The sequence below is a fragment of the Bos indicus genome, chromosome X, assembly GCF_029378745.1.
Source record: "Bos indicus isolate NIAB-ARS_2022 breed Sahiwal x Tharparkar chromosome X, NIAB-ARS_B.indTharparkar_mat_pri_1.0, whole genome shotgun sequence".
NCBI lineage: Eukaryota > Metazoa > Chordata > Mammalia > Artiodactyla > Bovidae > Bos > Bos indicus.
The window spans coordinates 80,500,205-80,516,746 of record NC_091789.1 but is presented as its reverse complement, the minus strand read 5'-3'; the positions used below and the strand labels follow the sequence as shown (position 1 = coordinate 80,516,746).

The following is a 16,542-nucleotide window of genomic DNA, read 5'->3' as shown; positions in this document are numbered from 1 at the left end:
AAATGGATGTTCAGGCACTTGTCTATCAAATCTAATCCCTTAAATCTATAAATCACCTCCACTGTATAATCAAAAAGGATCGGATCTAAGTCATACTTGAATGGCCTAGTGGTTTTCCCTACTTTCTTCAATTTGAGCCTGAATTTTGCTATAAGGAGCTCATGATCTGAACCACAGTCAGCTTCAGGTCTTGTTGTTGATGATTGTATAGAGCTTCAAGGAGAGAAATGAGGCATATACAGAAAACTATAAGACATTTTTGAAAGAAATCAAAGACTACACAAATAGATGGAGAGATACACCATGTTGCTGGATTGGAAGAATCAACATTGTGAAAATGAATATATTACCCAAAGCAACCTACAGATTCAATGCAATCCCTACTGAATTGCCAATGGCATTTTTCACAGAACTAGGACAAACAATTTCAGAATTCGTGTGGATACACAAAAGGACCCGAATAGAAAAAGCAATCTTGAGAAAGAACAAAACAGCTGAAGGAATCAACTTTCCTAACTTCAGACTATACCAGTCATCAACACAGTATGGTACTGCCACAAAAACATAAATATAGACCAGTGAAACAAGACAGAAAGCCCAAAGATAAACCCATACACCTATGGGCACCTTATCTTCGACAAAGAAGGAAAGACTATACAATGGAGAAAAGACAGGAAAACTGGACAGCTACATGCAAAAGAATGAAATTAGAACATTTCCTAATATCATACACAAAGAAAAACTCAAAATGGGTTAAAAACCTAAATGTAAGACAACAAACTATAAAACTCTTAGAGGAAAACATAGAATACTTTCTGACATATATAGACTTTCTATGACCCACTTCCTAGAGTAATGGAAATAAAAACAAAAATAAACGAATGGAACCTAGTTAAACTTAAAGCTTCTGAACAGCAAAAGAAACCATAAACAAGATGAAAAGACAATCCTCAGAATGGGAGGAAATAACTGCAAATGAAGCAACTGACAATAAATTAATCTCCAAAATATACAAGCAGGTCATGAAGTTTAACATCAGAAAACAAACATCCCAACGAAAAAATGGGCATAAGACTTAAATAGACATTTCTCCAAAGAAGACATAATAATAATGCTAATTTTTCTCAAACTCTTCTAGAAAACTAAAGAGGAGGGAATATTTTCTAATTCATTCAATGAGACCAGCATTACCCTAATTTAAAATTTAAAAGATAAACTATAAGAAAACTACAGATTCTCTGTGAATATAGACTCAAAATTATTCCACAAAGTACCAGCAAACAAAATTCAACAGTATATATTACACAGGATTATACAAAATGGCAAAGAAAGAAATTGTTATGACACAGGATTTGGCAATGATGCCTTAAATAAAACATAAAAAGCACATGCAATGAAAGAAAAAAAAAATAGATCAACTGGACTTCATCAAAATTTCAAAATTTTATGCCAAGGATACTTATCAACAGAATTAAAGATAATCCATGAGATGGAGGAATATATTTGCAAATCACATATCTGATAACAGACTGATATCCAGATATATATATAGAACCCCTACAATACAACAATAACAAAAACAACACAATTTTTAAATGTGCAAAGGATTTGAATAGACATTTCTCCAAAGATATACAAATAGTCAATACACACATGAAAAGATGCTCAACATCACTAGTCATTAATAAGATGCAAATCAAAACCTTAATTATCCAAATTCTTTCATCTCCTCTTATCTAGAAAAGCACTAAACTCCTTCACAGTGACATCATCTCCTCATGAAAAGCAGAAAAACTTTTTTTTAAGATAAATGCTTGATTTCACAAAGTTTACCTTCACCACCTTACCCCACTATCTCTTAGAGCAGTGTCTCAGAGCTATCTGAGGTGCTGTCTCCCTCAGTGCAGTCCCAATTTTGCCCCAAATAAAACTTAACTTCTTAAAAAACAAAACCATAATGAAATACCACTTCATGTCCATAATGTTGGCTATTACAAATGGGGTTGGGGGGGGGGGGCAGAAAAAGGTAAGAAAGAAGAGAAAGAAAGGAAAAGAAAAAAAAAGAAGTGTTGTAAAGATGTAGAGAAATTGGAACCTGTATGCACTGCTGGTGGAAATGTAAAAGTGGTGCAGCTGTTGAGGAAACGATGTGATGACTCCTCAATGTTCCTTAATCATTCCACTTTTGTATATATATACCCAGACGCATGGAAAGCAGGAACTTGAAGAGATATTCATATATCCATGTTCCTAGCACTATTATTCCCAACAGCCAGAAAGTGTAAGAAACCTAAAATATACATCAACAGATGAATGAATACCCAGATGTAGAGTGGACTTGTGCACACAGCAGGGGAAGGAGAAGGTAGGACAAATTAAGAAAGTAACACTGCCATATATGCATTGTCATGTATAAAATAGAGAGCTAGTGGGAAGTGGCTATATAACACAGGGAACCCAGTGATTCTGTGAGCCCAGATGGAGAGGGTGTGGAGAAAAGGGAACCCTCTTGCACTCTTGGTGGGAATGTAAATTGATACAGCCACTAAATAATACAGAATTGAGATTCCTTATAAAACTAGGAATAAAGCCACCATATGACCAGCAATCCCACTACTAGGCATAAACCATGAAGAAACCAAAACAGAAAAAGATACATGTATCCCAATAGCTAGAACAGTGCTGTTTACAAGAGCTAGAACATGGAAGCAACCCAGATGTCAACAGATGAATGGATAAAGAAGCTGTGGTTCATATATACAACAGAATACTACTCAGCCATAAAAAGGAATCCATTTGAGTCAGTTCTAATGAGGTGGATGAATGCAGAGCCTATTATATGGAGTGAAGTAAGTCAGAAAGACAAAAACAAATACTGTATACTAATACATATATATGGAATCTAGAAAGATGGTACTGATGAAATTATTTGAAGGGCAGCAATGGAGACACAGACACAGAGAAAGACTTATGGATCACCAAGGGGGGAGGGGAGGATAGGGTGGGATGTATGGAGAGAGTAACATGGAAAATTATATTACCATATATAAAATAGACAGCCAATTGGAATTTGTTATATGACAATGAAAACTCAAACTGGGGAGGGGTGGAATGCGGAGGGAGATGGGAGGGAGATTTAAAGAGAGGATATACGTATACCTATGGGTGATATATGTTAATGACTGGCAGAAACCAACACAATCCTGTAAAGTAATTATCTTCCAATTTAAAAATAAACAAATTTAAAATTAAAGAACACAATTTTTTTTTAAAAACAGATGAATGAATAAACAAAATGTGGTATATGCATACAATGCAATGTTCATCCTTAAAAACAAATGAAATTCTAATAGTTGGTACAATATGAATGAATCTTGAAAATATTCTGTCATGTGAAATAAGACAAAAGGACAAATATTGAATAAATCCACTTATATGAGGTAAATAAATAGGCAAATTCATAAGAGACAGAAAGTAGAAGAGAGGTTACAAGAGACTAGTGGAAAAAGGGGATGGGGTCTAGTTTTAAATGGGTACAGAGTTTCTGTTTGGAATGATGAAAAAGGCATTGAAAAGGATGGTGATGATGATTACACAACATGTATTTCACTGACCTGTGTACTTAAAAATAGTTAAAATAATAATAAAATTTTTAAAAAGAACCCAAAGAAGCACAAACAAAATAAGTCATTCCAATACGTAACAGGATACTCCAGTTTAGTGAAAACCTTGAAACAACCTAAGTGTACCTCAAAAGAAGATTTGGGGAAGGCAAGGTTGACAGTGATATGTCCATTCAACAGATAAGTTTTGCCACAGTTAAGGGCAGACACAAGCTACTGAGGAAAAAACACTCTCCAAATATTAAGTAAAAAGAAAAAAAGGCAAGGTGAAGAAAACCATGAAAATATATACATTTCCCAATTCCATGGTATGTCAAAAACAAAATGTAAACTTAAGATTGGTATATTTCACTCTAAGTAAATTTTTCATAAAAAGAAAAATTCTAAATAAATATCAATTCTAATTAATGATATGCAACCTAAAGCATTTAGGTTAAGTGAAATAATGTTTGCAACTGACTTTCAAATGCATAAAAATATAATGAAGGATAGAGAGCTTAGTAGATAAATAGTCATAAACCAAGTATAGTGAAATATCAACAGAAAAATGTAGGACATGAGTTTATGGGAAATCACTGTGAAATTCTGTAAACCTAGCAGTGTGTTGGAACTTTTCATAGCAAAGTACTTGAAAAATAAGATGGTATGACTACACCATATTCAAACAGAGTAGATTTCAGATGAAAAATTAGCAGTGTTTAAAAGGGACTTTACATACTGATAATGGATCAATTCATGAGAAAGACATAATAATCCCACAAGTAGATGTACCTAGCAGAGCTTTAACAAAATATGAGAAAAAACAGAGAAGTGCAATGAGAAAATGACAAATTGACAATTAAACTTGCAGACTTCAAATCTGCTCTATGAGACAAAATATCATTAAGGATATAGAGGATGTGAATGTAATAAATCAACATAACCTAACTGAAATTTATAGAATATTTCACACCACAAAAGTAAAATATTTGCATGGACCATCATTTTCTGGGTCATAAGAAAAACAGAAAGAGTAAAAAGCAAAACACAAAACATCAAAATTCATACAGTTCAACATTTAAAATAATATGAACATTGGGGAATTTTATATTATTTATAGATTAAAAAAGAATCAACAGTCAAAAGCCACCTTAAATAGCTATTTAAAAAAAGGAAATTGTACCCAGAGAAAAAGTGACAACACAAAATCAGAGTGAAAAACCAATGAAATAGCGAAAGGTAAAATAATAAGAAAAAAATCACTAAATCCAAAGCTGGTTTTTTTGAAAGGATAGTACAATCTCTAAACCTCTAAAGAGACTAATCAAGAAAAAAAAAAAGATAAATTATCATTGACAGAAATGAAAGATGAGCTATCCTAACAGGATCTACAAAAAACAAAAACATTAAAAAAGGAATATTATAAACAAATTTATTTGAAACAATACATTTGACTACTTAAATGAAACAGACGAATATCTCAAAGAAAAATTTACCAAAAGAGATCAAAAGAGAACAGATCATCTAAATGGCCCTATATTTATTAAAGTAATAATAATAACTTATTAAATACAATCTGTTTAAAAATTTTAAAAAACTCAGAAAACTCAGGAGAGTACCTTTACTGGAGAATTCTAGCAAACATTTAAGAATGAAATGCTATCTATCTTATAAAAAATACTTATAAGTAGAGGAGACAGGAGCATTTCCCTTTTCGTTTTACATGAGAACAGTATTACTGTAATAAAAAATGCAGAAAGATATACAAGTAAAGGAATTTATAACCCAACATGCCTACTTAAAAGTGAGGTAAAACTCCTGGTGAAACAATATAAGAAAAGAAATACAACAATATATAAAAAGAGTAATATAAGATGACCAGTGAGGCTTATTCTGGCAGTGCAAGACATTTTCTAGATTATCCCACAGATACATTAAAATGCATTTGAAAAAATTAACCATCCTTTTGGTGGTGGTGGTGGTGTTTTATGTATAGACAACATGATTGAATACGTAGAAAATCCTTAGGAATCTACCAAAAAGGTTACTAGAACCAGCAGGAGAATATAGTAAGCTCACAGAACACAAGGTCATTAAATCATTTGAAATTTCATTTACCATGACAACAGAAAACATAAATTACTTAAAGATAAATTTAGAAAAATAAGTGCTAGTTATGTACAATGAAAACCATAAAATGCTGCTAAGAGAAATCAAAGAAGAGCTAAATAAATGGGAAATATATAATATTTACATAATTGTAAACAAAATCTGTTAAGATGTCACTAGAGATCCAAAAAAATCCCCATAAAAGTTCCAGGAAGATTCTTATTAAAAATTGACAGGATATTAAAATTCATAAGGAAATATGAATAACTGAGTATACCAAAACAACTCTAAAAATGTGGAACCAAGTTGTAGAAATTACAGTATACCATTCCAAGAATTACTATAAGGTTACAGTAATCAAGACAGTGTAGGAATAGCTTAAGGATAAACATAAGTATCCAAACGTAACACAACACACAGTGAGACCTTCTTACGTTCCTGATTCATAACAAATATTTTTATAAACCACTATTATGCTTGTGATGTAAATGAAAGAATTTTTAATATTAACTAGACATTTGACATTATGAAATTATTATTAATGTTTAAGTGTAATAATGATACTGTGGTAATGTTTAAAAGTAATTATCTTTCAACAATATATTCTGAACCATATATAATCAAAATGATATGATATCTGAGACTTCTCAAAAATATTGTTAAGGTAAGAGAATAGACGAAAAAAAAAACTAGCCGTGATGCTGGGAAAGACAGAAGGCAGGAGGAGAAGGGGATGACTGAGGACAAGACAGTTAGATGCCATCATCAACTCAATGGACATGAGTCTGACCAAGCCCCAGGAGATGGTGAAGGACAGAGAACCCTGGTGGGCTGCAATCCATGGGATTGCGAAGAGTCAGACATGACTGAACAACTGAACAAGTTCAGTTCAGTTCAGTTCAAAGAACAGATGAAAAAAAAACTAGTCATGTGTTGCTAATTTTTTTTGAAAGTTCAGTAAATTATTTATTTGCAATCCCTAACCACATAACATCATCATCATCATCTAAAATCTACAATTACTTTTTTATTACCATATGCCTGGTATTGTGCTAAATGTTTAATGTGGATTATTTCATTAAATCTTTTGACCACTCCTATAAGGAAGATATAATTGCCTTATTTCACACATGAGTAATTAAGTAAATTGCTTTGGGTCAAAGAATTAAAACATCTGAATATGAATATGTATCTAGTCTTTTCTTCCTGTACCACTTGACAAAATAAAGACCCACAATTACTGACTGATACATAATAATTCTTGAATAAATGAATTGAGCACAATGAGAAATGAAGATTGGCCCTGGTCACTCAGAAGTCAGAAAAACAGACCCGAGTCAGTAACTGAATTGCAACACACTGACTAGTACAGAGCAAGCTGTTTTACAAGTGTGTCAGCAAAATTCCAGCTTATTTGTGCAGATGGTGACTGCAGCCATGAAATTAAAAGATGCTTACTCCTTGGAAGGAAAGTTATGACCAACCTAGATAGCATATTCAAAAGCAGAGACATTACTTTGCCAACAAAGGTCCATCTAGTCAAGGCTATGGTTTTTCTTGTGGTCATGTATGGATGTGAGAGTTGGACTGTGAAGAAGGCTGAGTGCCGAAAAATTGATGCTTTTGAACTGTGGTGTTGGAGAAGACTCTTGAGAGTCCCTTGGACTGCAAGGAGATCCAACCAGTCCATTCTGAAGGAGATCAGCCCTGGGTGTTCTTTGGAAGGAATGATGCTAAAGCTGAAACTCCAGTACTTTGGCCACCTCATGCGAAGAGTTGACTCATTGGAAAAGACTCTGATACTGGGAGGGATTGGGGGCAGGAGGAGAAGGGGACGACAGAGGATGAGATGGCTGGATGGCATCACTGACTCGATGGACGTGAGTTTGGGTGAACTCCGGGAGTTGGTGATAGATAGGGAGGCCTGGCGTGCTGCGATTCATGGGGTTGCAAAGAGTCGGACACGACTGAGCAACTGAACTGAACTGAACTTCCTCTCTCACTCTCACAGTGCCAATATAATCTTTCTTCTTCCTTTCCTTGCTTTTCCTTCTACAAAATGGTGCTAAATTGCCATTTGCTGTATAGTCACTAAGTTGTGTCTGACTCTTTGAGACGTCATGGACTGTAGCCTGCCAGGCTCCTCTGTCCATGGGACTTTCCAGGCAAGAATACTGGAGTGGGTTGCCATTTCCATCTCCAGAATATGTTGGTAATTATTGAAGGTGGGTATTGTACATACGGAGATTTATAATACTATTCCTTCTGCCTGTTCAGCTCAGTTCAGTCGTTCAGTTGTGTCCAACTCTTTGCAACTCCATGGACTGCAGCATGTCAGGCTTCCCTGTCCATCACCAACTCCCAGAGCTTGCTCAAACTCATGTCCATCACGTCGGTGATGCCATTCAACCATCTCATCCTCTGGTGATCATTCAACAATCTAAATCCTTTCCATGTACCTAATTCTATTAATATTACCTAATGAAGATTTTTTAAGTTGCATAAAATACTGCACATCCTCGTCCCCTTCTCCTGCCTTCAATCTTTCCCAACATAAGGGTCTTTTCAAATGAGTCAGTTCTTCGCATCAGGTGACCAAAGTATTGGAGTTTCAGCTTCAGCATCAGTCCTTCCAATGAAGATTCAGGACTGATTTCCTTTAGGATTGACTGGTTTGATCTCCCGGCAGTCCAAGGGACTCTCAAGAGATTTCTCCAACACCACAGTTCAAAAGCATCAATTCTTCAGCGCTCAGCATTCTTTATGGTCCAACTCTCACATCCATACACGACTACTAGAAAAACCATAGCTTTGACTAGATGGACCTTTATTTTATAATGAAAAGTTTATTCAAAACATTGAAATCGTTTATGGATTTAAGCAATAATTTTTTAATATTTTTCTACCTCAAATAAAAAACAATAACTCTGGTGATCATTCAACAATCTAAATCCTTTCCATATACCTAATTCTATTAATATTACCTAATGAAGATTTTTAAGTTGCATAAAATACTGCCAATAGGAAAAAGTAACTTACAAAAAATCTCTGGTTGATTACAAGATCCTTTTCTTGGACGACTGAACTATAATCTAAGAATCTATGAAAGTCATACATTAAAAAGAAATTATAAATAAAATGTGGTTTACCTCTCTCAATTTCTCTCGCTCTCGCTCTCGCTCAGCAATACGTTTTCGCCTCTCTTCTTCTTCCTTAAGAGCATTTTGTGTTTCTGTTCTTAGCTTATCATCTTTAAGAATCTTCCGAATTTTCTTTCTGCCTTTTCCAGGAGACTTGGAATCATCATTTTCATCTTCTTCTTCATCTTCTTCTTCATCTTCTTCTTTATCTTCTTCAGAATTACTCTATGGAATTTAAATGATCAAAACATTAATACTACAAAGTTTTCTGATTTATCCATTTCTCACTCCAATTAATATGCCAAGAAAAGGTAAAAGAAGACATACTGAAAAGCTTCAAAATTACACTTTACAATATAGAATAGTATTTTACAAAAAGAACTCTAAAAGGGGGGCAAAGGACTGAACAGAAAATTCTCCAAAGGAGACACAGAAATGTCAAATAAGCAAATAAAAGGACACTGAACATCACTTCTTATTAGGGAAATTTAAATCAACCCCACAAATGAGATACTATCTCACACCCATTATGATAGCTAAAAAACAAAACAAAACAAACAACAACAACAAAAAAAACAGAAAATAACAAGTGTTGGTGAGGATGGGGAAAAACTAGAAGGCTGGGGCATTGGGAAAACTGTAACTCCCTCAAAAAGTTCAACACAGAATTACCATGTGATCAAGCAATTGCACATCTCAGATTACAACCAAAAGTATTAAAAGCATTGACTCACTTGCATTCCTATATAGTAACAATGAAAAATCAGAAAGAGAAATTAAGGAAACAATACCATTCACCATTGCAACAAAAAGAATAAAATATCTAGGAATAAACCTATGTAAGGAGACAAAAGAACTGTATATGGGAAATTATAAGACACTGATGAAATAAATCAAAGATGACATAAACAGATAGAGAGATATTACATGCTCTTAGAAAGAATCGATATTCTGAAAATAACTATACTATCAAATATAAAGGCTTCCCTTGTGACTCAAACAGTAAAGACTCTGTCTGCAATGTTGGAGACTAGGGTTCAATCCTTGGGTTGGGAAGATCCCTGGAGAAGGGAATGGCAACCCACTCTAGTATTCTTGCTTGGAGAATCCCATGGACTGAGGAGCCTGGCGGGCTACAGTTCATGGAGTCACAAAGAGTCAGAGACAACTAAACAACTAACACTTTCACTTCTTTCACCAAATGCAATCTACAGATTCAACGCAATCCCTATAAAATTACCAATGACATTTTTCACAGAACAAAAAATTTCACAATTCATATGGAAATACAAAAGACCCCAAATAGCCAAAGCCGTCTTGAGAAAGAAGAATGGAGTTGGAGGAATCAACCTTCCCAACTTCAGACTATGCTACAAAGCTACAGTCATCAAGACAGTATGGTACTGGCACAAAAGCAGAAATACAGACCAATGGAAAAAGATAGAAGATAGAAAGCCCAGAGATAGAAAGAGATAAAAACAAGACAGAAAGCCCAGAGACAATCCCATGCACCTATGGGTACCTTATTTTTGACAAAGCAGGCAAGAATATACAATGGGACAAATACAGCCTCTTCAATAAGTGGTGCTGGGAAAACTGGAGAGCTACATGCAAAAGAATGAAATTAGAACACTTCCTAACACCATACACAAAGATAAACTCAAAATGGATTAAAGATGTAAATATAAGATCACAAACTATAAAACTCTTAGAGGAAAACATAGGCAGAACACTTGATGACATAAATCAAAGCAAGATCTTTTATGACCCACCTCCTAGAGTAATAGAAATAAAAACAAAAATTAACAAGCGGGACCTAATTAAATTCAAAAGCTTTTGCATAGCAAAGGAAACTACAAACAAGGTGAAAAGACAACCCTAATAATGAGAGTAAATAATAGCAAAGGAAAGAACTGACAAATAATTAATTTCCAAAATACAGAAGCAACTCATACAACTCAATACCAGAAAAACAAACAACCCAATCAAAAAGTGGGAAAAAGACCTAAACAGACATTTCTCTAAAGACATACAGATGGCTAACAAATACATGAAAAAATGCTCAACATCACTCATTATTAGAGAAATGCAAATCAAAACTACAATGAGATATCACCTCACAGCAGTCATAATAGCATCATCAAAAAGTCTACAAACAATAAATGCTGGAAAGGGTGTACAGAAAAGGGAACCCTCTTGCACTCTTGGTGGGAATGTAAATTGATACAGCCACTATAGAAGACAGTATTGAGATTCCTTAAAAAACTACGAACAAAACCACTATATGATCTAGCAATCCCACTACTAGGCATAGATCATGAGGAAAGCAAAATTGAAAAAGACACATGCATCCAAATGTTCACTGCAGTGCTGTTTACAATAGCTAGAACATGGAAGCAACCTAGATGTCCATCAACAGATGAATGGATAAAGAAGCTGTGGTTCATATATACAACAGAATACTACTCAGCCATAAAAAGGAATGCATTTGAGTCAGTTCTAATGAGGAGGACAAACCTAGAGTCTATTATACAGAGTGAAGTAAGTCAGAAAGAGAAATAAATATCATACACTGATGCATAGATATGGAATCTAGAACGATGGTACTGATGAATCCATTTTCAGGGCAGCAATGGAAAAACAGACAAAGTGAAGAAGTCTATGGACACAGGGGTAGGGGAGGAGGAAGAGGGTGAGATGTATGGAGACAGTAACACAGAAATTTATAATACCATATGTAAAATAGATAGCCAACAGGAATTTGCTGTAAGGGAACTCAAACAGGGGCTCTGTGACAAATCTAGAAGGGTGGGAAGGGGAGGGTGATGGGAGGGAGGGTTGGGAGGGAGGGGACATGGGTGCACCTATGGCTGATTCTTGATGTATGATTGAAAATAACAAAATTCTAAAGCAATTATCCTTCAACTAAAAAAATAAACTGGCAAAAAAAAGATTATGCACATAAAAGAAAAGCAGGGACTCAAAAAGACATTTGTATAACCATGTACACAACAACGTTGTTCTAAATAGCCAAAAGTAGAAAGAATTCAAATGTCCATCAACAGATGAATGGATAAACACAACATGTTATCATACATACACTGGAACATTATCCAACCTTAAAAATAAAAGAAATTCAGATATATGCTAAAAGGTGGATGAACCTTGAAAACATTATATCAATGAAATAAGCCAGAAAGAAAGGACAAATATTGTGTGACTTCATTTATATGAGAAACCTAAAATAGGCAAATATATAGGCACAGAAATTAGAATTAGACGTCACCAAGGAGCTGCACATAGGCGGGAATGGGGAGTTACTGTTTAATGGGCACAAGAGTTCCTAATTATGAATGTAATTAAGGTCATTGCATTTTACATTAGAAATGGTGAAAAGGGTCATTACAAAAATGAACTCTTATAAAAGAGAATAGAATTGATAGAACATTATGGAGAACTTGTACTCTAAATAATTCTGCTTATATACAAGAAACTGAAATTGACTAATTTCACTGCTAGAAGAAATTTATTCATTTAATGAGTTATTATGTTTTATGTAATCACACAGAACACTTCATATCAGTTCTATAGCCTAAGAATATAAATAATGAATTAGAAAGCTTAAACTTTCCATCAAATTCGGTGAAGGAAAAGAAAAAAATTGATAATATATTAAAGTTAACACTTCTGCATATTTATATATTTAATAATTAGTCAATTCTTCCACAAAGCTTAAAATGTAAATCAACTAGTAGAATTCAACTTACAAACAGAGTGCAAATGAGTTAATAACATATTTACTATGGTCTACTATACCAGTGATAAATCCAAGTACATTATTTATTACCTTGTTTTCACTGGATGAGTCTTCTTGAACTTTAATGCGTCGCCTTTTCTTCTTCTGTTTGTAACTTCTCTGATTTTCTTCCAACTCTGCTTTCTTCGCAGACCTAAAGAATATTTAAAATGCAAAATAAAATACTTTATGATAAATTCCCTTATGTGAATTATGTACTATTTTAGAACTGCTTCACTTTTACATACATTCTTTAATAAAATGATAAAGGAAAAAACAAAAAGCAAAAAATCTTCACTGGGTTCAAAAGGAGAACACTTAATTTGAAATCCAGTGAACAAAAAAATAAAAAATAAATTCAGTGATCAACATTCTAAGTTATTCAAGAGGGAGGTTTAGCATATCAGTAATAAGATGGATGGAGCACCTTCAGAAATATAACTGGCCAATATACACATGAAAATTATTCACCATCTCTTTAAAAAATAGATTATAAAAGTTAGATACAATTTTCATCATATCAGAACACACAAAGTAAAAAAAAAGTAACAATTTGTAGTGAGAATACTTATGTGGCTAGAAATTGGTATATAAGCTTACATTAATTAAGACAATATTTTCCTACATAAAGGACAGACATGAAAACCAACAGCAGAGAAATGAGAACCCAGAAATAAAACTTTACATTTATAGTCAATTGATTTTCCACATGGTCAAGACATTCAATAGGGACAACAGTTTTCACAAATAGTACTTAGACTACTGGATATCTACATGCAAAAGGATGAATCTGAATCCCTATCTTAAAACATATAAAAAAATTTAACTCAAATGGATTGCAGTTCCCCCAACATGTGTTCTAATTAACAGATTGCTCATTGTTTTATTGCTGAACCAGTGAGACAATGGCTATTTACATATTCAGCTGGGGGAAGAAAATATTGACTTCTGTAAGTGTGAAAATATATAATGAAAGGTCCTAAAACTGTGTTAACTTTAACCCAATAATGTCATTTTTAGAAATTTACTCTAGGATTTAGGTATGAGGGAAGAGACAAGATGGCACAGTAGGACTTGAGCTCACCTCTCAAGAAAACATCAAAATCACAACAAACTGCTGAACAACCATCAACAAAAAACACTAGAAACTACAGGAAATATTCTGTATTCAAAGACAAAGAAGCCACAACTGAGACAGTAGAAGGGGTGCTTTCACCATATAATCAAATTCCATAATGAAAGGGAAGGTGACTCACATATTATAAAATAATTATATTACAAAAGATTTCCCACAGGAGTGAGACTTCTGAGACCCTCATCAAGCTCATCAGCCTGGGGATAACATTTGGCTTTGAAGGCCAATGGAGCTTGGGTATAAGAGCTCCACAGGACTGGGCGGAGATTTCCACTCTGGGAGGGCACACACATGGTTTCACATGCACTGGGCTGCAAGTCAAAGCAGTGACTCCATAGGAGCCTGGGGCAGATAAACCTGTGAGTATTGCAGGGTCAACTGCGGAGGCAGGAGTCAGCTGTGGCTCACTGTAGGAGGAAAGGACACTGGTGGCAGAGGCTTCAAGGAATGTTCATCAGCAAAAGCTCTCGAGAGGTTGCCATTTGGGCAAACAATACCTGGTCCCACCCAACAGTCTGCAGGCTTCAATGTTCGGATACCTCAGGCCAAACAAACAAGATGAGAACACAGCCCCCAGTCATCAGCAGACAGGCTGCTCAAAGTCCTCCTTAGCCCACAACCACTCTAAAACATAACCCCTGACTTAGTCCTCCCCACCAGAGGGACAAGGTTACGCTCCAACCACCAGTGGACAGGCACCAGTCTCATCCAACAGCAAAGTGGCACAAGTCCCTGGACCAACCTCAACCACCAAGAAGCAGACACCAGAGCAAAAGGAACTATAGTTCTGTAGCCTGTGAAATGGAGAACACAAACACAGAAAGTTACACAATATGAGCTGGCAGAGAAGTATGTTCCAAATTAAGGAACAAGATAAAACCTCAAAAGAACAAGTGAATTGGATTTAGGCAATGCACCTGAAAAAAATTAGAGTAAAGATAGTAAAGATGATTTAAGAATGAGACAAGAATGAAGAATGAACACATAAGAATGAAGACACAGATCAAGAAGATACAAGAGAAGTTTAACGAAGAGCTACAAGACTTAAATAAACAGATGAACAACACAATAACAAAAATAATAAATATACTCAAAAGAATCAATAGCAGAATAAATGAGGCAGAAGAACGAATAAGTGAGCTAAAACACAAATTGGTGTATATCACTGCTACAGAACCAAATAAAGAAAAAAGAATGAAAAGAAAGGAGGAAAGTCTCAGAGACCTTAGAGACAACATTAAATGTACCATCTTGCACATTATACAAGTCCCAGAAGGAGAAAAGAGAGAGAAAGGGCATGAGAAAAGATCAGAAGAGGTAAGAGCTGAAAACTCCCCTAACATGGGAAAGGGAACACTCACTCAAGTCCAGGAAGTACAGAGAGTCTCATGTAGTATGAAACCAAGGAGGAACACAATGAGACACATACAATTCAAACTGACAAAAATTAAAGACAAAGAGAAAATTTTAAAAGCAACAACAGAAAAGCAACAAATAATATACAGTGGAATCCCAATAAGGCATCAGCTGATTTTTAATCAGATACTTTTCTGGCCAGAAGGGAGTGGCAGGATATATTTAAAGTAATGAAAGGGAAACACACATAACCAAGAATATTTTACCCAGTAAGACTCTCGTTCAGATTCAACACAGCTATCAATAGCTTTACAGACAAGCAAAAGCTAAGAGAATTCAACACAGTGAAACCAGCTTTACAACAAATAATGAAGGAACTTTTCTAGGCAGAAAAGGAAACAACCAGAAATAAGAAAATTATAAATGGAAAGCCTCACTGGTAAAGGCAAATATACAGTAAAGGTTAGGAAATCATCCACACCCAAATATGGTATCAAATCAGCAATTAGGAGAAGAGTACAAATGCAGGCTATTGGAAATGCTTGGAAATTAAGAGGCCAGCAATTTAAAACAATTCTGTTAATACACAGGCTGGTGTACCAAAACCTCATGGAAACCACAAACTAAAAATCTACGATACAGACACAAAAAAGAAAATGCAATCCAAACACAACACTAAAGGTAATTGGCAAATCACGAGAGACATTGATGAAAGAAATAAAAAATGACAGAAACAGATGGAAATATATACTGTGTTCTTGGATTGGAAGAATCAATATTTTCAAAGTGACTGTACTACTCAGGTCAATCTAGAGATTCAATGCAATCCCTAAAAATCACCAAGGGCATTTTTAATAGAAGTATAACAAAAAAATTTACAATTTGTATAGAAAAACAAAAGACCCTGAATAACCAAAGCGATACTGAGAAAGAAAAACAAAGCTAGAGGAATCGGGCGTCCTGGCTTCAGACTATACTACAAAGCTACAGTAATCAACAGTATGGTACTGACACAAAAAAAGAAATATAGATCAATGGAACATAATAGAATGCCCAGAAATAAACTCAAGCACTTATGGTCAGTCACCCTATGACAAAGGAGGCAAAAACATACAATGGAGAAAAGACAATATCTTCAGTGAATGGTGCTGGTAAAACTAGACAGCTACATGTAAAAATGAAATTAGAACATTCTATAACACCATGCGTGCTTAGTCACTTCAATCATGTCTGACTCTCTGTGACCCCAAGGACCATGGCCAGCCAGGCTCCTCTGTCCATTGGGTTCTCCAGGCAAGAATACTAGAGTGGGTTGCCATTTCCTTCTTCAGTAAGAAAGTATGAAGTGAGTGAAGTGAAGTCGCTCAGTCGTGTCTGACTCTTTGAAACCCCATGGACTGCAGC

General features: G+C 34.9%; 1 protein-coding gene across 7 annotated transcripts in view; it reads right to left on the bottom strand.

The window, feature by feature from the left end:
• Window positions 1–16,542, bottom strand: part of ATRX (ATRX chromatin remodeler) — a 285,985-nt gene that overhangs the window by 124,498 nt on the left and 144,945 nt on the right. For all 7 annotated transcript variants that reach the window (XM_019955726.2, XM_019955722.2, XM_019955724.2 and 4 more), the window contains 2 exons: window positions 12,699–12,801; window positions 8,861–9,076 (listed from right to left, as the gene is read on the bottom strand). In XM_019955726.2, coding sequence (XP_019811285.1) covers window positions 8,861–9,076; window positions 12,699–12,801 — 319 coding nt within the window. The remainder of the gene's footprint in view (window positions 1–8,860; window positions 9,077–12,698; window positions 12,802–16,542) is intronic.